Genomic DNA, 20,711 nt, shown 5'->3' on the forward strand with positions numbered 1-20,711 from the left:
GATTGAGTGGTTGACACTGTGACAGTCCTCAATTCTGTTCAACATACTCTCAACCTATTGGCTCAGAAACTGAGCACGCCGGGTGTCAACACCGAGAAAGTAGCCGTGTTTACTGAATTGAAGTTATGATGGAACACCTCGTTCTCCGACCTGTATGAAGACTTACTCATTCTACCTCACGAAAAAGGAATAATGTGGCCAAGATACTATTCAATTTGGGTCATCGTCGACATCGAGAGACTTCAATCACCCTCTGAGCATACGTCTTTGAGTACCCCGGTCCTTCCAACCCTCATCCCCACAGATTCCAGGAACCCGTGCAATCTGCAAAAGCGTAATCAAAGGAGCGGACCGTCATCGCGGTTGTGGGAAACTCGTTGTCCCGCTACGACGGTACCGAGGTCTCAAGGTCCTCTCTACAATCACTCTCTACAATCACTCTCTACAACCACTCAACTCGAGTACCAAGCCATACTCTTTTCACATCACGGGCCTATGCGTGATGGTTCAATGTGGCTGGGCATGTCTTCACTAAGGTTCTCACGACATGGTGGAATATCAATAGCAAGCAGTTATCAAAATTTGGAACACGCTCAACGCATATGGACTACGATCCAGGCTACCTAAGTAGACACATTAGGTTGAAGTACACTTGACGCCCTTAACCCCATCAACAGTCGTCTCCTCGCACTTAATCGCCGAAGTCGAAGTGAATACCAAGCTCACAGTGCCGTTGGTCGATGCCTCGTAACTGACGCTGTGTTGATCAAGGTGTCAGCATCGTCTACCTTTTCCAGGAGATGAAAACATAAGAAATCGTGGGCCTTCGGTGCCCCCCTCAGCCCTTCACCCCTCTGGTCCAGGTTACGGACGTAAGGGAACCCGGCACCACAGTGGCCAGCCGCAGTGAGGTAGTTCGCGTTGGTTCTTGCTTACCTGGAGTTAAAGTTGATCGGGTTGATGCCGATACCCAGACCAATGTTCATCGTGTCCTTGGTGATGGTGAACCCACCGCCGAGACCAAAGGCTTCAGAGCCAGATTGCAGGCCACCTGTGATGTCGAGTTGGTCAGCTCACTGGATCACTCCGAAGTCATAAAGGTTACTTGAAACTTCTCATCTCCCCTCCAAGCCACTCCTTTCCGCCTGTTGAGACTTCCACAATCACGACAAATCCCATCTCTTGCGTGTTGCATTTTCTCGTAAAATACCACGCCCAAACATCCTGTCAATTACATCTGACCCTCGAGATTTCCCAATATTCTTCAACCTCCCCAGACTCTTAAAACTCACCTCCGAAAGACTGCCCCTCGGCCCAATTAATCCCACACCCCAACCCCGATCCCCCCAAACGGCGCCAGCGTTCCCGCAGCACTAACGGCGCCCGACCCAGACGTCGCCGAGACGTTCTTGTTCAGCGCAGTAATGTCGACCGCAGCCTTTGTCTCGTTATCCTGTCGCGGGGCCATGAGGCTGCCAGCCGAAGCGAGGCCTGCCACGGCAAGGAGTGCGAAGGTCGAGCGGGCCATTGTTGCTTTCCGTTTCGGGGTAGGCTGTCAAATATCTACGGCTTTCGTCGGTATTGCAAATTCGCGGTTCAATTTGCGTTGGGTGAGTAGATGCCGAGAATCGGAACGAGTGACTGTGGTGAGTACAGGTAGTTGGCGAAAACCTCACGATGTCCACCCCGCGACGACGGGGTGGGACGGAGACTTATATCTCACCGCGCGGGAGCGGCCTAGGCTTTGACAGCGATTTGGATGATCCCACATCCCCGGTAAAGGAGTCTCCCAGTTAAGGGGAGACAACTCCATCACCAGAAACTCTGAAAGATGAGGTCCTGCGAGAAGTGGATCGCGGCGCGGCTTCCCCGGCATTGGTGAACATGGACAACCTCGTCGATGTTCGTCTCAAGTTGTTAAAGATGTCAACGGCTGTGCAACCTGTGCTAGGAGCCCTATTGGTCTTCTTAATTTACATCCGTTGACAAAAGGTATATTTTGTGACGATCCTGGTCCCTGCGGCGCGCGGTGACAGGCTCCTTGTGTCCGACGGAGTGGTTCACACTAAACTCCTGTCGTGGAAATCGCAACGCCAAGAGATACTCGAGCGGGGTTGATGGGCAGAAGTTTAGATATTACCTATGGGTAAAGAGGTGTGCATCGCGACGACGATTTGAAGGGGCCTGTCGAGGTTTGCTCTTGCTATTGATCATCACGTCCTGCTATCTACGAGAGACGAAGCGAGATACTCTTTAGAGTGGAAGGGGGCCCAGTGCCACGATATCGCGAGTCAGGTCGGGTTGTTCTCCTGCTCTATATCGCGGGTTTCAATCTCTTAGCTGATGGCCGGAGCAAAAACCTCTGAAAGTCTTCCCGATGATCTCTAGACTTTTATCCGCGCACCCAAGTTCTAGAACCGATTCTGCTAATCTACGACTACATACCAACCTCAATTTCTCCGGAGCATGTCGTCGGTCTCAGATCGAAGGAAAAAAAAGTCGCGTGTCCGATTTGGCACGCGAGAGACAGGATTCACATTCCTCATCTCGAAAGTTCTAGCTAAGCTCGGAGCTATGATGCGATTGTGATCCATCGACAAGCTACGGACGTAACCTTTGACATTCCATTGACTCACTACAGCTGTTCGCGGAAGGGAGGAGACAGAGAGGGAGGAAACTAGTGGAAAGGTAAAGATTTGCTTCGCATAGAAGACGAATTGGTAGTTCTGTTCTCATTGATTTCGTGTGTTTACATCGCTACTCGTGACCTAGAGTCGTCAAGCCATTTATAGTCCATGGAACAAGACCGCGAGGACATTGTTCGTTCATGACGGTTGACACCATTTCTTCCTGTTCATCAGGTCCTGCCGTCTGATTTGGCGGTTTCGCCCAGCGAAAAACCGCATGATCCTGTTTGTCTCTCTATCTAAGTGCCCCTCGAAAAAGCGTGCCCTATTTCTAACAATTGTTTTGTATCGTTCGTTTCGTTTTCCATTTCATATAGTCCATTTCTCATAAACCCATTTCGTTCCCGTGTACACATAAGGTAGTAATCCGTCTAAAAGGTCTTGAACCCAACAACATCTGCGCAGAGTGGAATGTTTGCGCATGGTCGAGTGTGCTCCCCCCATGTTCTACAGGCCAACACAAGAACAGAATAGAAGAAGAAAACACATGAAAGAAGTTACATGTAATAATGCACTGGAGAAAGCCAGGTCCAAAAGGAGAGACCACTCTCATACCACAATCGGATTATGAGAATCAGCCCCTTGGTCCTCAACCATCTCCAAGAACCGCGAGCACGGCGGCAGTCTCACCCGCGCCCGGTGGGAGCTGGCAGGCCACGCCCGGATCGAGTCGTAGAACTCGAGCCGCGTCGGCGTTGACGCGGCATTGAGACGGCGCAGGTTCTGCCGGCACGGGTTGGATTTCAGCAGTGCGATGCGTGACTGCGTCAGACTTAGGCGCCGAACTACGGGCTCCGAGTGCTGGCGTCTGCGCGTTCGGATTTGCGACATCGTCACGGCCGTCGGGGGAGGAGGAGGAGATTGATGAAGCTGGGGTGTACGCTGCTCCGATACGAGTTGCAGCTTGGGTGGGAGGACCTCTGTCGGTGTCCGAGGGGGAGGCGAGCCGGATGTCACAGAGCTGCGGTCCCCTGCTGCTGCTGCTGCTGCTGCTGCTTCGAGGCCGCCATGCTCCGTGTTGGCGAGGTGCAGAGATACAGGACGGGAATCGTAGGAGTGGCTGTAGTTGTGCTGAAAGGCGGCGCCTCCGTGTCCTCCTCTAGGTCCCGCATACTCTTCTCCCTCTCGCCTGTTGAAAGCAGCGGCGGCGCGAGATTGCACTCTCCTCTTGCGCGCGACCTCAGAATTGAGAGAGCCCATCAGCCTCTCCAGCACCTTCCAGGGAAAGATGACGGTACCCACCTCCCAAACCCGTCCGGCACCGAGCTCCGTGGAGAAGAAGCTCGTCCACGCGCGGGCATTGGAGCAGAGCTCGCCGAGGATCATGGCATCTGGCGAGGTTCGCATGCGCAGCATCAACTCGGAGCGTTCCCGTTTGCTAAAGGGCACAAAGGACATTGATGATGCGTTCACCATGTGCTGCAGCAACACCAGGGCCTCGGATGCCTTGAAGAATTCGGCGTAGGGTCCATCTAGAGCCAGGGAGGTTTGGCGGTAGCAGGTGATGGTTGCTTGTCTGGGCTTTGTTGGGGGGCCTTGCTGCAGGATGAGGGTGACGGCGCGATTGTTGCGGGTGAGTGTGACGGTGTAGTTCTGGTGAGGTGATGATGCCTTCCGGGAATGCCGTTGAGACTGAGAGTGATCTCCCGAGCGAGGTGCTGCTGCGTCGAGGTAGCCATACTGCTTGGTATCGACCCCATGATTTGATGTTGCTTCGCCCCCAAATCGATATGGGCCCTGGCTATCTGGCCAGAGACTTGTAATGCTGCAGCTATCCGAGTGGGAGCGTATGTGGGCATGGCCAGGCCGACTCGGTGTTGGAGGTTGAACGGCCGGTTCTGACGCAAAGTACGAGTCAAGCTTGGTGGGAGGCGTCTCCGGTCCAAACGAAGACGTCCGTGTCCGCACATCTGAAGGGGTGTCTTGTCGTAGCTCGGGGGTTTGGTCTAGACGTAGATGTTGGAAGTCAGGGGAATATCTGGATGCTTCTTCGGGTGACGTTTGAGGTGATTGCTTGGCGTAGGCGTTGAACGGGCGGAAACCGAAGACACAGTTGAGCTTGCTGACGGTCTGGGCCGTCGAATCATCCACATCCCACGGTGACGATGCCGATGTCGAGCGGAAGGCGTCGACTGTCGGCCACTTGGCGTGGGAGACTGGCCCATCCACGTTTCTGCGTGGCATGGGAGCAAACATTGGAAAGGATGACATGCTGAAATGAACTGGGAAAAATCAGACGAAAGAGGAAGAGAAGTCTTGCTTTTCGGAACGCAGCAGCAGCCTCAAACCGTGAGAAAAGAGTGAACTTAGGCCGCTCGCTCGTCAGCAGGCCTTTGGACATATATACGGAACGACTTCTTCCCGGTACAAGAGACTCAACCAAACGATCGGACCAAAGGGGGAGCGGTCAGCCAGCTCGACCACACCGAGACAGGGTTGTCTTGCATCTCCCCGCGCGGGCCAATCCCTCTCCAGCCAACATGCCAAGGGCAAAGTGTTTTCTTCTTCGTCGTCACATCCAACGCACAACACACTTTGGACTCTGGAGGGCTGTTGGTAGGGCTAACCTCGTCTATACAGCTGGTGCTGCTGTTGAGGGTGTTGGAAAGGAAAAAGGCAAAAAAGGCACCCCCGCCTGACCGGGAACTTGGGAGACACACCACCATCTTTTTCTTAGCGTGCGTAAGTGTCTCCCACAGCCTCGATGGCTTGCCCCTCCCTGCATGCCTCCCGAAGAGATCGCCATTCTGCTTATGCAGAAAAGCAATGTGGACTCCAATCAAGGGCTCCGGTAAGCACTCCAGCATGTCGCTAGCCGATTCAGAGCCTCGTGTCAACTGGCCGAAATTGTGGCATTGGCACATTGCCGATTGATCGCATGCGTCGATGCCCGAGGGAGAGAATTTATGACGGCAAAAAGCAAAATGGTCCCGAGGGTCTGTGAGTGGTCGGCTGCTCGCATGAGAGCGGGCTGCAGCCGTGGGATGCTGCACGATATATCACTTTTTACTTCTCTTGCCCTCGTCGGCATGGGCGGAACGAAACGAGACAAGTCCAAGCGAAGATGAGAGGATTGGCCAACGGGGGAGGCAGGCAAGACGAAGCGAGACCATGCTGACCGTGCTGCAGTCAGCGGGATTGTTTGCTCCCGCGGAAGTTTGTTCGCTGTTGGTAGAAACCTGAGATTCCTTGCTCAGACCATCCGAAGATTCACGAAAACGGCTGGAATGGGTTACGGGCGGTTGGCGAATATGAGAAAAGTCCCGGCGCTCCGCTGTCTGCTCACCGCTGCATGGGTACATTGTGACATGGCGTGAGAGAGAGCGTAGTGCGTGTGTGTGCCGTCGAAGAAGCAAAGAGGAAAAAGCAAATTGTCTAGTTCAAGCGCGAGCGATATGAGACTCTGAGAGACAAGGTCGAGACAGGCGCAGCCGACGAATCACAAATGTGCTAAATTAATAACCGCAGGGAGCATATTATATAGCAGAGCTGGGGGACGACGGATGGGGTGTGGTGACTGATGACTGTGTGCCTTGGTTGGCACACACACACACATAATGTTTGGCCCTTGGGCGACGTGATGGGCGTTTGTTGACGTGGTCTGCGCCGTGTTACACAGATTGATTGCGGTGGATTCCTGGACGTCGCGGTCAGCCGTGACTCCGTGACAGAGTCAGACCGAAAGCAAATGGCAACGAAACAGGGCTGCAATGCGGGCGACGAGACGAGGCCTGGGCAATGTGAGCCGTCATGCGATACAACGTAGGAAAGGCCGGGGGACAAGGTGACGGGCAGGGGATAGAGACGTTTGATGTTGCGCTGCAGCTGAAAAGTTCCGAGGTGTGAGTGAGGTGCCGGCTTGCGAAGGGGGGAGGGGGAGGGGGAGGGGGAGGAAGAAAAGGTGTGTGTGGGTGCTGCTGCATCACAGCCAAGAAGCGTCGTGAGTTGCTGGTGAGAGGTGGAGGTTCTGGTTGTGGTTGTGGGAGGCGGGAGTTGTGGTTTGATATGTGGCTGGTGGGTGCCAGAAACTCAAGCCACATATCCAGCCACATATCCAGCCACATATCCAGCCACATATCCAGCCACATATCCAGGTTCCTTATGTCATCATCTCACCAGCCACCCTTGTCATGCAGTCATCTCTGCGATGCCTGCCGTTTGCGAAACGTGGAAAGAGTAAGAGGTGGAGAAGCCATTCTTCCAACAGACTCGGACGGAACGAACCAGTGGCTTCTTTCTCTTCCTCTTCCTCTTCCTGCCCGTTGCCATGTGTCGTCTGATGTTATGACTATTAACTTAAGTTGTATTGACATTTGACATGTCTATGTCAAACTCTCGTCAACTGCGCCCTTGCAACGACATCGACAAACTACACCGGCATGACAGATGCCATTCTGGGCTACCACCCGCAACTCTGATTCGTCAATCCACTTGCTGCCTATAAGCTCTACCCTTGGCCAAACCAGAGCATCTTCCAACGGCCCCAGAGTAAGCGTACATCGACTCGGACTATGGCCGGGCGAAGAAGCGAATGGAAGATGCACTCAACAACATGCCTTGAGTCACTTCATACGAAACCTCGTCAACCGACACAATCATGTCGTTTATCTGGGAATTGTGATGCTCAACATATAAGTGTGACATCCGGTTCAAACCGAGTACCCTTACCTCGTCTGAATCGCAGTATCGACACAAACACACCAAAGTCTAATACACTACCAACACCCATCCATATCCTCACTACTTGACACGAAAATGGCTTCCGCCACTACAGTCCAACTTACATCGACCTCTTCAATATTGGGCGATTATGATTACCGTCAGCCCTATGCCTTAACCGCAACCGTGCCTAGCAACAATACGGTTGATGGCAGTAATCTTCCGCCAGATGACTTGGCAGAAGCAATTCGCCTAGCCGCTCTCTGCCGAGTGGCTTTCAATCTTCTCGATGCTGAAATGCCAAACTTTGATCACTCAAAATCGTACACGGCCGATGAGATTCTTTCGCTGCCCATGGACACAATTCGCCTGCCAGACGAACTGTTTAGTCTCCCGCGCCGGAAATCTGCGCGATCTCGTCTTGCCGTGGTCGTTGCAACGCTGTTGTATCCCGCCACCCACGATACTGCTGTGTCACCCGTCATTCGGTACGACGCGGCGAGGGTGAGGTTGCGTGCATGGGTTGCCCTGCAGCGGAAATACGACATCTTTGCCGCCACCAAACGGAACGGCCACAGCTTCCGCGGCTTGACCGGCGGGGCTTCCCCGGGCGTACATGCGCCTGTCTGGGCATCCCGCATCCTTGCTCAGGGCCCATGGGACCCGTCCAAATTCCCCGTGTCCCTCGCTGGCACTAAAGCCATCCCGATGCCCGTTTCCGTTGCTGACGCCGCCGACCTGGCTCCGTTCTTCAACCACCTCGAACATGGCGGCACCCACGAGCTGGATGAGGCTTCCGCCGGCGGCGTTGCGCAGCATCTCGATGGAGGCAAAGGTGAGCCCTTCTATGGCGTCAAAGGAGCAGAGTTTCGCAAAGGTGTCGTCTACCAAGACGGTCGCATGGATCTGTGCAAAATGGTCGTTGGTCCAGACCACATTGGCAGCCTGATGGACAGCTTACGGCCGAACCCCTTCGTACGACATTTCCTCCTGGGCAACAACATCATTGGCCCGGTTGGGGCTCAGGAGATCGCGCGCTTCATCCGCGAGTTCCCCGAACGCATGGATACTTGGTACTTGGCAGGCAATTGCATCGACGCCACCAGCTTCAGGGTCCTCGTCGATGCCATGGTAGACTCAGACGCAGTGACGAACGTCTGGCTGAAACGGAACCCACTAGGTCCCGCGGCCGCTGCAGATGTATTCCGGCTCATTACTGAGACCAAAAACCTCCGCACTCTCGACCTCGACCAGACTGAGCTGGGTGATGCGGGCATCGCAGAGCTCTTTCGACGCCTGACAGCTTTCTCCTGTGCAGTTCCCGGCCGTAAGAAACTACCCCTGCGAAATATATACCTCAATGGAAACGGCATATCGACCAAGGCCGCTTCTGCCATCGCCGCTTTCTTATCCTCTCCTGCCTGCGGAATCGCCTCGCTCTACCTGTCATGCAACCCACTGGGCGATGAAGGCGCGCATGTTCTCGCTTCCGGAATTCGCCAGGCCACTCAACTCCAGCGGCTGTCACTCCAATCTGCCGGTCTGACTACTGACGGCGCCATTGACATCTTCCGGGCTGTCACGTCGCATCCCGGTATGCGCATGGTGGATGTTGGCCAGGCATATGCGACCCTCGACCTCGGCCAGGCATGGAATTACATCCAAAATGCCGCTGCGCCAGTTCTCTGCGAGCTCTTGTCGACAAATCAGACTCTCGAGTACCTGAACCTCGGCCATTGCCCGATCACACCGCCAGAGTTGCGAGAGATCGACGCCGCTGTCTTGAACAGCTCCTTGCTGTACTACAGCGCCGACTCCATCCTTCCTGATCCGAGCCGAAAGGAGCCAACATTCAACCCGTCGGCAGATTCGACAATGCCAGAACTCCACTCGGTGTCAGCGCCAACGAAAGACAAGGCCATTGAGAAAGCGGTCGATGCCCACCTCGAAGCCAACGTCAGGGCCAAATTCGGTACCGACATGACTTATACGAGGTTCCTCGATGAGGAGTTGCGGTGGATGACCAGTGACAAGACTGACGTGCGCAAAATCGACTCGGTATATCGTAATCGCGATGCTGGTTTTGCTCGACGGAAACAAAAGGTCCTTGTTAAAGATTGGGACAGCAACGACGACACGCTTGACCGGGTTATGAACGCCAAAGGTCCGTTTTGCACAATGCGCAAACACTGAAGTCTCTCCTGGCTGGTGCGCTCTGCGAGGTCTTTGTGAAGGTCGAGGCTCTCTGGCCAAGTTGGGCCGGAAGATGCCCGTCGACAGATTGAGGGTCTCGTGACGGAGGGAATGGGGGTAACATCGACGTAGGGACTCCACCTGCGGATGGGGATCATGGACGTCGAGAAGGCCTCCCTCATCATCAGCAAATAAGCCGTTTCAGGTCTATTAGTCTAGTTGGTTAGGACGTCGGATTCTGATTCTCAGAACCTTCCGTAGGCCCAGGTTCGAATCCTGGATGGACCTCACATTTTGCTGTTGGCGTGATTCTTTTTCGTGGGTCAATCATCGTGGGTTTTTACTTTTTTTTTTTCCGGAGTATTTCTGTTTTGTTTTTTTTTCGTCGCGGAAATTTCTTGCTCATGCACGTAGCGAGGGTTGTGTGGCTTGGGGTAGGTAAGCTTGGGGTAACTACCTATCTTCCGATAAGATAAAGACAGAGATAAGGATAAGGATAAACGAGGACGTCTTATGTAAGCTTCAACGTCATTGCTTCCAACTGGAAGGGACGCAGATGTCTCGGTCGCGACTGAATCAACAACAGATCGCCAATTGAAACACGAATTGCGCCCAGCACATTCCCATCGCAGCGCCTCGCTCGTGACTCAAGTCGTCGCCCTTGACCATGTGAGACAGCTTTTCCCATGCTCCTACACTGAAGATCCCACGAAATTGTCTCGGTTCGACGCTGGTGGTTCCCGTGTCCGTGGGACCCATCCAACCATTACCCACCTACCGATCTGAATCTCTCTCGCCAGTCTCTCAATCCTCAACCCCTGCAAGGTCGTTCCCGCCCACGAGGCCCCAAAGTTTAATTGATTCCATTCGCGCGCTCCGGAACTCTCACCGAATACCTTGTGAGTCGCTGGCGTAATATCTTCGTCCACACACGATCCCGCTTCGCTCTCCCCCGAGCATGGCGCCGGCGAAGCGCAAGCGACCCCACGACGATCCCGAACCTCCACCCCCCACCGCCGCCGCTTCTGCCGTCGCCGCCGGCGCAACACCCGCCGATCCGACGACGACGCGTCGCGCAACGCGTCAAACTCCGATTCTACCCCCTCCGATCCCGACCTCCGTCACCGCATCCCACTCACAACCTTTGCACCCTTCCGCTGCCGCTACTGCTACCGCCGTCGCCGAGGACAAGCGTACCAGTGGACGTCGTCCCTCGAATTCCAAGCCATACCCACCGTCCAAGATCTCCGAGACGCCCATACCCATACCAGTACCGCCTACGTCTTCATCGTCGGCATCGCATCTAGCACAGCAGCAACCATCTATACCACGACCGGCCGGTCAACTCTCGACACCCACGCCGCAAGAACCCCGCGTAACCCGCCAACGACGCGAGAGCGCAAACGACTCTTCGCCCAAAATGGCCTTCAAAGACGCAAAAGAAAACCCTAGGCCCGTGACGCTCGTCGCGCCAAAGATCACCTACCAAGCACCGCAGACACAAGCCCACCGCCACCGCACCGGAGGCAGCCTCGTCCGCCCAAGCCCGCCCACGAGCCAGCCGCCCATCACGCAGCACTTCCGACCAATCTCGTCGACGACAACAACAACAACAACAACGACACGACCTACCTACCACCACACCATACCCGCGACCGTCACCGCCGTTCCCGTCCCCGTACACCCGGCATCGACATCGACACCCTCCAAGCCAGCGGCAGCAACAACGGCCCCACCACCCCCTCCGAGGACAGCAGACAAATCCGCCCCGCGGACAGATCGGAATATCGACAAGGTGATGCTCGGCAACATCTGCTTCCGGGCGTGGTACCCATCCTACTACGGCAAAGAAGTCCTCGGCGAAGCCGCAGGCGCAAAGGCCGGCGGCGGCGGGAGCAAGAACCCGCTTGCACACCACGACGTGGCCGGCGGCGCGAATAACAGCAACGGCGGCGCAAAGAACCAGCACCGCAAGGGCGGCGACGCGCCCATGCTGGACAGGCTATACGTGTGTCCCATGTGCTTCAAGTACTCCAAGGAACTCGTGGCGTGGTGGGGTCACGTCCGGATGTGCGAGCGCAACGGGGTGGTGCCGGGACGGAAGGTCTACCGGCACCCGAGGGGCCGGAGGCTGGTGCGTAAGGAGATTGCGCGGACGACGGGGAAGAAGACGAATGTTGCGCCAAAGTATACGGAGGAGTATGTTACAGACGAGGGGGAGTGGAGTGTGTGGGAAGTTGATGGCGAGCAGGATGTGGTGAGTGCAACCTTACCCCTTTCCGAGAGTTCCTCATGGCGAGAATGGGGGAGATACGTTTTCTGCGAGTGAAAATATTGGAACTAACATCATCACGCCAGCTATTCTGCCAGAATCTCTCCCTCTTCGCCAAACTCTTCCTCGACAACAAGTCCGTCTTCTTCGACGTCCGCGGCTTCAACTACTTCCTCCTAGTCTACACACCTCCTGCCCCCAAGCCAACCCCCAACCCCGCCTCCCAACAAGACCCATTACAGTCACAACCACCGCCTCCGTCGTCGCCGCCGCCGCGTCCGCACATTGTCGGTTTCTTCTCCAAGGAGAAAATGTCGTGGGACAACAATAACCTTGCCTGCATCCTCGTCTTCCCGCCCTGGCAGAAAAAGGGCCTCGGCGCGCTGCTAATGGGCGTTTCGTACGAGATATCGCGGCGCGAGGGTGTACTAGGCGGGCCGGAGAAACCTATTTCGGAACTAGGAAGAAAGGGGTATAAGCGGTTTTGGGGCGGGGAGGTTGCAAGTTGGGTGTTGGGATGTCCAAGTAATGGCAGGGGCGGGAATGACGCGGATCCGGCGTTGCTAGTTGATCTCGAGGACTGTAGCCGAGCGACGTGGATCGCGTTGGAGGATTGTCTTGCGACGTTGCGGGAGATGGGTGTTGTTGTTGAGGCTGGGAGGGGGCTTGGGAAGCCGCCGGCTAAGAAGAGGAGGAGGAAGAGGATAGCGGGGGAGGATGGTGTCGACGGCGGTGGGGAGGCGGTGGAAGAGGAGGAGGAGGAGGATGTTGAGATGGAGGAGGCGGATGCTGGGCCGCGGCCTGATGTTCCGAGGGTGAGGGTTGATAAGGCGGCTGTTTGGGCTTGGGTTACTGCTAATGGAATTAGTCTTGAGAGGATATGTGATCCGGATGGGTTTGTGGACGGGTATGCTATCAAACAGCCGGATGTTGAGGAGGATGATGAGTGAGAACAGGTATACCAAAATAATCTTAAGGAATGATATGACGTTACGTCCGAGTACACGTAGTTGGGCGTGTTGCACCTCTAGTCCTTGGATTCGCCGCCGGATGACCGACAACTAGTAAGAGTAATGTTCCTAGCCCGTAAACTTGAGCGTAGAGTGAAGCGGTAAACTTCTTGACTTGGTTGAGTCGCGGGCCTTCTCGCTAGTTGTACATATATGCTCCATGGGCAGATTTGTGATGTTGTTGATAACGTCGATGATTGTAGCCAATTTCATTTCACAATAGTGTCTTTTTTCCTCGATTCCGTCCCCTCTAAGATTTAGGAATCAAGGAATCAAGCCCACTATGCGGACTCGTGGGTATTTCTCTCTAATTGTCTGTCAGAACTCAGCAGAATTCTTCTTTTCTGCTTAGGTATCAAACTAGATTTCAATCCATGGTCAAGAACAGAGAGCCAGCATCCTGCTAGAAAATAATCAAACTCGTGGGATCATGGATGCGCGACGGCTATGTATCGGAGGGAAGATTTTGAAATGGCGAGGCTTCTCCAGGATTTTCTCAACGGATGGTCGCAGTAGAATCCTGTATTTTTTCTCTATCAAAATTATTCTGATTTGAATTCAATAAAATTTCTGCATATGCAATTTGTACTCTTTGTTGCAGCTGCTTTTAGAAGAAGAAATCAGATAGCTTTTACAAGTAAACTTGTAGATGACTGTCGATTTCGCTATTTTATTAATGAGATAGTTTTAGTCAAAGAAGGCCTTTGAACTTTTACAACTCACGCTCATGATAAAAGTTCGGACTCATAACAGAAACAATAGATTGAATGTAGCTTACATCCGTACCCTAGAGTCTTGGCATTTGAATTGCAGTTGACTATCAACGTCGATAACGTACTCACTTCTTCCTCTCATAGCTACAGCTATTCATAATTCACAAAAAGGCATAACTGCCTTAATGTTACGATCTTTCCCTGACAATGTCTCATGTCTCACAAACTAACTCAGGCAAGACAAGTCACAACATTCGAAGATCAAAGATACCGGCTCCGTAGACTACAATTCAGATTTACTACCGAGTCCTTCTCGTAGAAACTCATCATAGTAGTCAGTGCAGCTCATGGGTCGGTAGTCGACGTACTTTATGCAGAGAATCACCTGACCAGTGGCGAGCAGCAATCTAAGTGACACAATGAGACCCGCTGCATAGATTGTAAGCTTTTCCAACGGCATGAGTAGGCTTATATGCCCTCAGCCCACTCGCCAAAGCTTGGCAAGCTTAATCACTAGCTCGCCGACGAGCTTTAATCTTCATGTCGCTTCTGGGGATATGGCTAGCTCTAGAGAACGTTTATTAACTCATTTATATTGAGAACCTCGTTTACTGGATGTTTGCCATCAAAAATTGAACCAGCAATGACGGGGAAGCCCTTGCATGTGAGACTTGAGCATCTTTCATAATATATGGAACTTGCAGACTGTACGCGAGAAGTCAAGCGCCTCTTTGCGCGTCTTCGCAACATTGAATGATTCACTATGGTGCATCTTGCACTCGGATGAGCAGTGAAATTCCGCACCCGTACAGATTTCATTCCAGAACCTGTTCCCCTTACTCTCACTCGTCGTAGGCCAGCATCGCCGGCATGCCCGAATCGAGCCGCTTTTGCCTCCATGGGCATACGTAGTCTCGGGAGGCTCTTGTAAGTCGTGACGATCATAAAAGTCATAATTAGTGATATTATCATTACTGAACATCATATGTTGCTTCCATACCCTTACCCTCGGACCCCCCAATGGTGAGGCGGTGTGTGCAGCCCAGCCACCTGCGATTTTCCAACTTTGATGACGAAAAGATCCAGAATGTTTGAAGAACCGAGTCTCGCTCAATGCACTCACGTTACAAGTTTTTCAGCCTCACCACCTCATGGAGGAGATCTGAAGAAAAAGGAGCTTCTAGAAATCCTAGAAGTTTCCGCATTTAGCCATCGACGCCGGGGTCCTCCCACATCACGTTGTAGATCGGGCCGCGCAATCAATCGGTGCGGTCCCCCCCCGGCAGGCATGTCACAGCATCAGTCGAAACACGAAAATGCGGGGACCAACGAAGGACCACAGACGACCAAAAGAGGATTGCGAATCTAACAAGGCAACGTCAGAGCTCAGAAACCCCCAGCTTTCCGTGATGCGACTCCTTGTTTGAACCCCTTTCAGCACTTTTCCCACCATTATTCTTTTCTCTCCGAACCGGATGGGGTCCCGAAAACAAGCTCCCGCTCCCACCCCACAAGGCTTCCCGGCTGGACCGCAACGGCAGAGGGAGCCAAGCCTCAATAGAGAATTGAGGCTCAGCACCACTTTCCGGGGGCGGCCTCTAGGCTATGGGGCTCTGCCGAACCGTTTATTCTCGTTAGACCTCGGACTAGTCTGCTTTCTGTTTACTTTTACCTAATTCAAGCTTCGTAATCGTTCGATTGGGGGCTGGGTTCATCCCCCATCGCAGGCCTTCACAGGCCTTTGCAAGCATGTCAATGCTCGTTTGAGGTTCGGTGGACGATGACATGCCATCTAAACTCCCGATGTTGCAAGATGCTGGAAATGGGTGATGTCGTGATGTCGGTCCAGTCTTTGACATGCCGGGACTTGCTTCGACACGACGCTCTAGACATCGGCAAAGACGGCCCTGGGAAAAACGTCAGCTGAATGGCAACATGAGACGAGCTGGATGATGGGATCGGTGGAGCTGAAAGTCTTCATGATGCTTGCCGATTGCGACAAGTCTTGAGTCTTCTCATGGCTATTAAGACACATTCGACGTCGACGGAAATCAAGTCTTTTTTTTTCTCATCATTCTCATCAACAGTTTCTTAACTTCACTCAACATCCTTTCTAACTCTTCAACCTTCTCCCGTGCTGTGCACATCTAACTTTAGTCATATTCAATATTCTCTCTTGATTCTTCTCTTCTTCGATTCTTTCGACGATACCCTCAACTCTCTCACCTCTATACTGTCATTACTTGACTTTCTTGACCAAGTCTTCAATACCTAGTCAAAATGCGTTACACCACTCTCACCGTGCTTGCTATCGCCCTCCTCACGGGCAATGCCTTGACTGGTATGTACTCTCACAGACACCTTACAAGACCAAGTGACTAACTCTTGTGTTTCTAGCTCCCGCTCCTCAGGGCGGCGCTGGTGCCATCGGAGGTGGTAACGGCGGAGGTGCCGGCAATGGTGCCGGAGCCGGAGCTGGAGGCAACACCGGCAACACTGGCAACACTGGCAATGCTGGCAACAACAACCAGCAGCCTCCTCCTCCTCCTGCCAACGACAACACTCCCCCTCCTCCTAAGCCCAACAACCGCCGGGCGGTGAACCCTCAAGCGGCTCCTCCTCCTCCTCCTCCCAAGGAGAACACCCCTCCTCCCCCGAAGCCCAACGGAGCGAGAGCCATCGACCCCAACCAGCAGCCTCCCCCTCCTCCCAAGGACAACAACACTCCTCCTCCTCCCAAGCCTAACAACAACGCCAGAGCCGTCAATCCCAACCAGCAAGCTCAGGCTCCTCCCCCTCCCCCGGCCAACGACAACACCCCTCCTCCTCCCAAGCCTAACAACGCTCGGGCTGTCGACCCCAACCAGAGACCCCCTCCTCCTCCTCCTGCCACCAACCAGCAGGCTCCTCCCCCTACTATCTAAAGCGTAGCCTGTGACAAGGCCGCCGATGATAGTGACTGGTAGTCTCCCAGGAGATCAGAGAAACTAGTTGGGAACCATTTGGAACTGTAACCTGTCAGCACTTTGGAAGAAAAAGAAGGATTTGGTACTGGAACGGTGCGAATGTAGAGGTGGCCAAGCTTAATGAATGATATGTAGCTCAAATTTGGTTTGCTTTGATTCTGGATTAGAATCCAGGATCATGGCGATGGAACCCTACAGCAAGAAATAACAGACTATTATTGTCTCAAACAAAACTTTCTCCTCGCCTGTGACGGATAGATTACGAATTCGATCGACCTGCAACAAGATGTTGTCCACATACGGCATTTAGTACTTGTTGGCAACTTCAGCGAGTTCAGAACATCATATGCTAGATAAAAGGTCTCATCAGCATCCTGAGTGATCTTGAACTTATTGATGAAAATATGAATGAACATCGTCTCAGATGCCAACTCACAGTTCTCAACGCCCCTTCACCATCGCAAGCAACCCATCAAAAGCCTTCTTCCTCTCCTCCTCCCCACGAGCAAAATACTTCGCCTGCCCAATAATAACATCATCCCTCTCACCCTTCTCCAACTCCCCCCACGTCTCATCAATAAACTCCCCCAGCGGCATACCCACACCATCCCGTCCCGCCGCAACAAGATCCGCCTGCCGCGAATGCAACCCCGTCCTAACAGCAGGCGAAACGATCTCCACGACGCGAATATTCTCGGCGCGGGCCCCGCGGTCGGCGAGCTGCGCGCGCAGGCTCCAAGCCAGCGACCGGAGCGCGGCTTTACTGGCGCAGTAGTTTGCGCAGCGGGGTATGGGGACGATGGCTAGGCCCGAGGTCACTAGGATGACGGCGGTCGGGGAGGGGGACGGGGACTCGAAGTGCGGGAGGATGTGTGTTGTTGTGACGAGCGGGGAGAGGTAGTTTAGACTTAGTTCGTATTTGGCTGTTTCTAGGAGGGCGGGGGTGAAGTTAAATGTGTTTTGGATGCCTGCGTTGAGGATGAGGTAGTCTAATTTTTGCGTACTTTGTTGTCATTCTGGATGATGCGTTTAATCAGTCAACATGCAACATGCTACTTAGAGTGTTCAAAGACAACTTTCTGGACGAGATGGGGGAGTTGGCTTAGGGGGTTGAAGCGGATCACAGCATCCAGATGTATTTACTCATTGATCCATGACTCAATACCGTCGATATCAGAAACATCGTAGACCTCAGCGGCAACCCTCGAACTTCCATGCTTGGAGAGAAGGTGTTCTAGGCGATCTGCACGACGCCCTAATACTGCAATGACAAGGATGCTGTTCTCGATTAGACGCTCTGCCAAAGCGTGGCCGATCCCGGATGTGGCGCCAGTGATACGAGCCGTCTTGTATGGAAAAGGCATCTTTTTCACCCTGATTTTTTCGAATGCTGCTTTGCTTAGGGTATAGGAGCTTGTGGAGAGTGGAGATGGAGTAATACGCCTCAAGAAACGTGTCCAACAGTCACAAGCACTACATCACGAACGGCAGTTGCTAAACTTCTTATACAACCTAACGTAGGCTCAATGAGCCCAGAAAGGCTTCTCTAGGATGTGATTTGGCTCAAAATTTCGGAGGCAAATACCAAAAACCGCCGACGAGGTTGTCGATAGCACGCTCAAGTAGGCCGTCTTTAGAAACCTACTTGTCTTTTTTTACCCAAAGAAGAAATCGCCAAGCATGTGCCACAAAAGCCGAGTAACGTTTGAACCAAGACATGATCCCTGCAGATGCTCCCGAGCGCCTGGATAGGCCGTTAGTGGTATTAACCCCAACGGGCTAGCGTTACGTAGTAGCAAACTCTAATCCTCCTAGTCGAACGGAACATCATCTGAACTTCTAAAAGTAAGCGAACAAAAGAACTTGCCAGTTTGTTAAAAACCTGTAGTAGATCACTGCAAGTGCCCTGACCGGTATCCTCACGGCACGGAACTGTCGTACATCAGTGATACGCTCATTTCCCCTCAATGGCTTTTTCTACGGCCGGGGGATTGTTTTGCTTAATAATCCACGGATCGGTCCGATCGTCTCAGACATTTCGTAGATAGGTCTCCACCGAGCTCCGTCGTTTTGGACAACGGTGGTGCGCCGAAGTTGCCTTTGCTCTGGCTGGAGCCTTCTGTTCTATTGAGCGGCTCAACAGGGCCTAGAGCAGACAGGTCCTGGCGCCGTCTGAAGTTGTTGTTGTTGTTGTTGTTGTTGATGTTGTTGTCTTGGATCGGCGCGTAGACCCAGAATGCTAACCTACATAGTCCGCTTCATCCTTCAGGCTTTACCCAGTGGTCACCGAGATTCTAGAAGTCTCTCCTCACCAGAAGTATTTATCGTAGTACCAAGGCCATCATCAACGAGTTCGATATCCGTTTTCATTAAGCTGCAATAGCATAGCTTCCAACCATGGCATAAAATGCCCAATAATCCACAAGTCTCCCAGACGAAATAATCTGAGTGTTGGTATCCCTATCACAGGGATGTTGGTTCGAACCGTAGGGTCCTGGGGGTGACGAAGTATCAATATCTCTGTATTGATTGATTCTGCGTAATGTGTAAAAGGGAGATTCCAACCGTAGGTTGGTTGGGTAGTCGCGGTCTAAGTGTACCACCTCGAGGTGGCCCATGCTCTTGCCCTTATCCGCGGTCGAATTAGACTTCCAATCCGACACTGAGAGACATCGCTCGCCAGCTTAACTCCATGTTCCGCCATATACACAAGAATCTGCAGAATCCACTCCTTCATATACGAGTCCTCCGTAAGACAAAATGAGAGATACAACGGCGTCAACATGGTACAGCAATGCAACCTCTGCAACGGCGGCAGCGTACACACCGGCAAACTCGTACCCCCTTCGCCCCCAATCACCAGCAAAAACTGGGGCACACCCGCACACAAATGCCGCGTGAGCTCCCGAATCACCTCCCCCGTCAGACTCTCGATAGCAACCTCTTCATCCCCATCCACATGCCGTATAATGCTATTCAACTCCAACCGCATCATCCTCACCGCATTCGTCACCTGCGTCGCGTGATGACTCGGATACACATCATAATACCGCCCAAAAATAAGCGGGTTATACGCCGTCGTAAACGTCTTCGTAGCCCTCCACGACCGCTGCAGCCGCTTCTCCACAAGCGCCATGTGCTCGTCCAGAATCTTGGCCCGGCGCAGCACCACGCTGGCACAAGCTGCTGCTCCTCCCGAGGGCGGCTGACCTTGCATGTAGGCGCGGAGGTTGACGATGCCGACGACGAGACCCGTGAAGCTCCACTTCGCGTCGCGGACGTAGCTGTTGAGGTCCTCGCGCAAGGAGAGCAGCGAGGGCGGGACGGGGATGCCGGCGATGCCGCAGCTTCTCATGAGGGCTGCGGCGGCGGTGTTGGCGAGTTGGCAGGTTGTCGGGTTGGAGAAGTCTGTGTTTGCGCGGTCGCGGACCAGGTGCAGGGCGCCGCGGGCGTGGCTTAGCCAGGAGGCGGATTGGTGTTCGTGGCGGTTGGCGATTTTTTCGTAGAGGTCTAGGAGGAGGAGGGCTGATTGAATTACTTCGTCGTCGTTGTTGGGTTTGTGATGGAGGTTGCTGCTATTGTTGTTATTGCTGCTCAGTGCCGATCTGATGCTCCGGATGGCGGCGACGTATTGCCGGCTGGCGAGGAGGAGGAGGAGGAGGAGGAGGAGGAGGAGATCGGGCCGGTTGAGGTGGAAGGACATGAAGGCGAGACTGGCTGCGCCGAGGCTGATGTGTAAGTGGCCGCTGGGCGGGGAGTTTGTCAACAGAGCGGGGAGGGTATCGAAAGTGTGGCTGAGCCCGACGACGTAGAGGGAGAGAAAGGTGTCGCGGGAGATGTCCTCCCACGTGAGATGGGGAGGGTCCCGTATCGAGAAGATGTGCGAATGAGAAGTAGCAGCAGTTAATCGGGCCGAGACCTTTGAAGCCGTGGTTTTGGTCTCGTCACGGAAGAGAAGCTGGGTAGAGTCGAGTCGCGGTACCCGTGGCAACTCAGTTTGGCCCTCCGGCACTGGCCGCATCCTTCAGAGACGAGGTCACACTACAGTGTTTGTTACCCGTCGAGTAGCTCGCAGAAAATACAACTACCGAATGCTCAACGCAGTAGGGGGTGATCAGGGGGTGGGTTGTCAAGGCATGTCATACCCGGAGCTTCCTTTGCCTACAGGGGAAACAGTCTTTTGATGGTCGACCGTTGTTGACCATTGTGCA

The 20,711-nt window shown here is 53.5% G+C and overlaps 8 protein-coding genes and 1 non-coding gene across 9 annotated transcripts; 4 read left to right on the forward strand and 5 right to left on the reverse strand.

The window, feature by feature from the left end:
• Positions 1-636: 636 nt before the first annotated feature.
• Positions 637-1,528, reverse strand: BDP81DRAFT_459341 (uncharacterized protein; the record flags this gene model as incomplete). The annotated part of the gene is made up of 4 exons (XM_060593526.1): positions 637-757; positions 937-1,051; position 1,243; positions 1,331-1,528. The coding sequence occupies 4 exons, from the start codon at positions 1,526-1,528 to the stop codon at positions 637-639; spliced, it is 435 nt and encodes a 144-aa protein (XP_060447263.1).
• Positions 1,529-3,236: 1,708 nt separating this feature from the next.
• Positions 3,237-4,898, reverse strand: BDP81DRAFT_392102 (uncharacterized protein; the record flags this gene model as incomplete). Its single annotated transcript, XM_060587658.1, has 1 exon — positions 3,237-4,898. The coding sequence occupies one exon, from the start codon at positions 4,896-4,898 to the stop codon at positions 3,237-3,239; it is 1,662 nt and encodes a 553-aa protein (XP_060447264.1).
• Positions 4,899-4,980: 82 nt separating this feature from the next.
• Positions 4,981-5,844, reverse strand: BDP81DRAFT_189609 (uncharacterized protein). Its single transcript, XM_060582388.1, has one exon. The coding sequence runs from the start codon at positions 5,549-5,551 to the stop codon at positions 5,063-5,065; it is 489 nt and encodes a 162-aa protein (XP_060447265.1). The 5' UTR covers positions 5,552-5,844; the 3' UTR covers positions 4,981-5,062.
• Positions 5,845-7,442: 1,598 nt separating this feature from the next.
• Positions 7,443-9,539, forward strand: BDP81DRAFT_314863 (leucine rich repeat protein; the record flags this gene model as incomplete). Its single annotated transcript, XM_060584036.1, has 1 exon — positions 7,443-9,539. One exon carries the CDS (start codon positions 7,443-7,445, stop codon positions 9,537-9,539), a length of 2,097 nt encoding a protein of 698 aa, XP_060447266.1.
• A 204-nt stretch (positions 9,540-9,743) lies between these two features.
• On the forward strand, positions 9,744-9,827 carry BDP81DRAFT_t115. Its single transcript has one exon. It is a non-coding gene; the product is annotated as a tRNA-Gln (tRNA).
• A 279-nt stretch (positions 9,828-10,106) lies between these two features.
• BDP81DRAFT_513974 (acyl-CoA N-acyltransferase) lies at positions 10,107-12,841 on the forward strand. Its single transcript, XM_060595827.1, has 2 exons — positions 10,107-11,796; positions 11,898-12,841. Exons 1-2 carry the CDS (start codon positions 10,498-10,500, stop codon positions 12,759-12,761), a joined length of 2,163 nt encoding a protein of 720 aa, XP_060447267.1. The 5' UTR covers positions 10,107-10,497; the 3' UTR covers positions 12,762-12,841.
• Positions 12,842-15,814: 2,973 nt separating this feature from the next.
• BDP81DRAFT_404674 (uncharacterized protein) lies at positions 15,815-16,458 on the forward strand (the record flags this gene model as incomplete). The annotated part of the gene is made up of 2 exons (XM_060588918.1): positions 15,815-15,875; positions 15,932-16,458. The coding sequence occupies 2 exons, from the start codon at positions 15,815-15,817 to the stop codon at positions 16,456-16,458; spliced, it is 588 nt and encodes a 195-aa protein (XP_060447268.1).
• A 483-nt stretch (positions 16,459-16,941) lies between these two features.
• On the reverse strand, positions 16,942-17,864 carry BDP81DRAFT_447639 (uncharacterized protein; the record flags this gene model as incomplete). Its single annotated transcript, XM_060592205.1, has 2 exons — positions 16,942-17,489; positions 17,666-17,864. The coding sequence occupies 2 exons, from the start codon at positions 17,862-17,864 to the stop codon at positions 16,942-16,944; spliced, it is 747 nt and encodes a 248-aa protein (XP_060447269.1).
• Positions 17,865-18,948: 1,084 nt separating this feature from the next.
• Positions 18,949-20,562, reverse strand: BDP81DRAFT_513982 (uncharacterized protein). The gene has a single exon (XM_060595828.1). The coding sequence runs from the start codon at positions 20,519-20,521 to the stop codon at positions 19,091-19,093; it is 1,431 nt and encodes a 476-aa protein (XP_060447270.1). The 5' UTR covers positions 20,522-20,562; the 3' UTR covers positions 18,949-19,090.
• Positions 20,563-20,711: the final 149 nt, after the last annotated feature.

Source organism: Colletotrichum phormii (genome assembly GCF_030913505.1).
Source record: "Colletotrichum phormii strain CBS 102054 chromosome Unknown BDP81scaffold_6, whole genome shotgun sequence".
NCBI classification, from domain to species: Eukaryota; Fungi; Ascomycota; class Sordariomycetes; order Glomerellales; family Glomerellaceae; genus Colletotrichum; species Colletotrichum phormii.

Coding starts and splice junctions, on each gene's coding strand:
- BDP81DRAFT_513974 (XM_060595827.1), top strand. CDS start 10,498: ATGGCGCCGGCGAAGCGCAAGCGACCCCACGACGATCCCGAACCTCCA. Junction 11,797..11,897: donor TTGATGGCGAGCAGGATGTG/GTGAGTGCAACC, acceptor TCATCACGCCAG/CTATTCTGCCAGAATCTCTC.
- BDP81DRAFT_189609 (XM_060582388.1), bottom strand. CDS start 5,551: ATGTGCCAATGCCACAATTTCGGCCAGTTGACACGAGGCTCTGAATCG.
- BDP81DRAFT_513982 (XM_060595828.1), bottom strand. CDS start 20,521: ATGCGGCCAGTGCCGGAGGGCCAAACTGAGTTGCCACGGGTACCGCGA.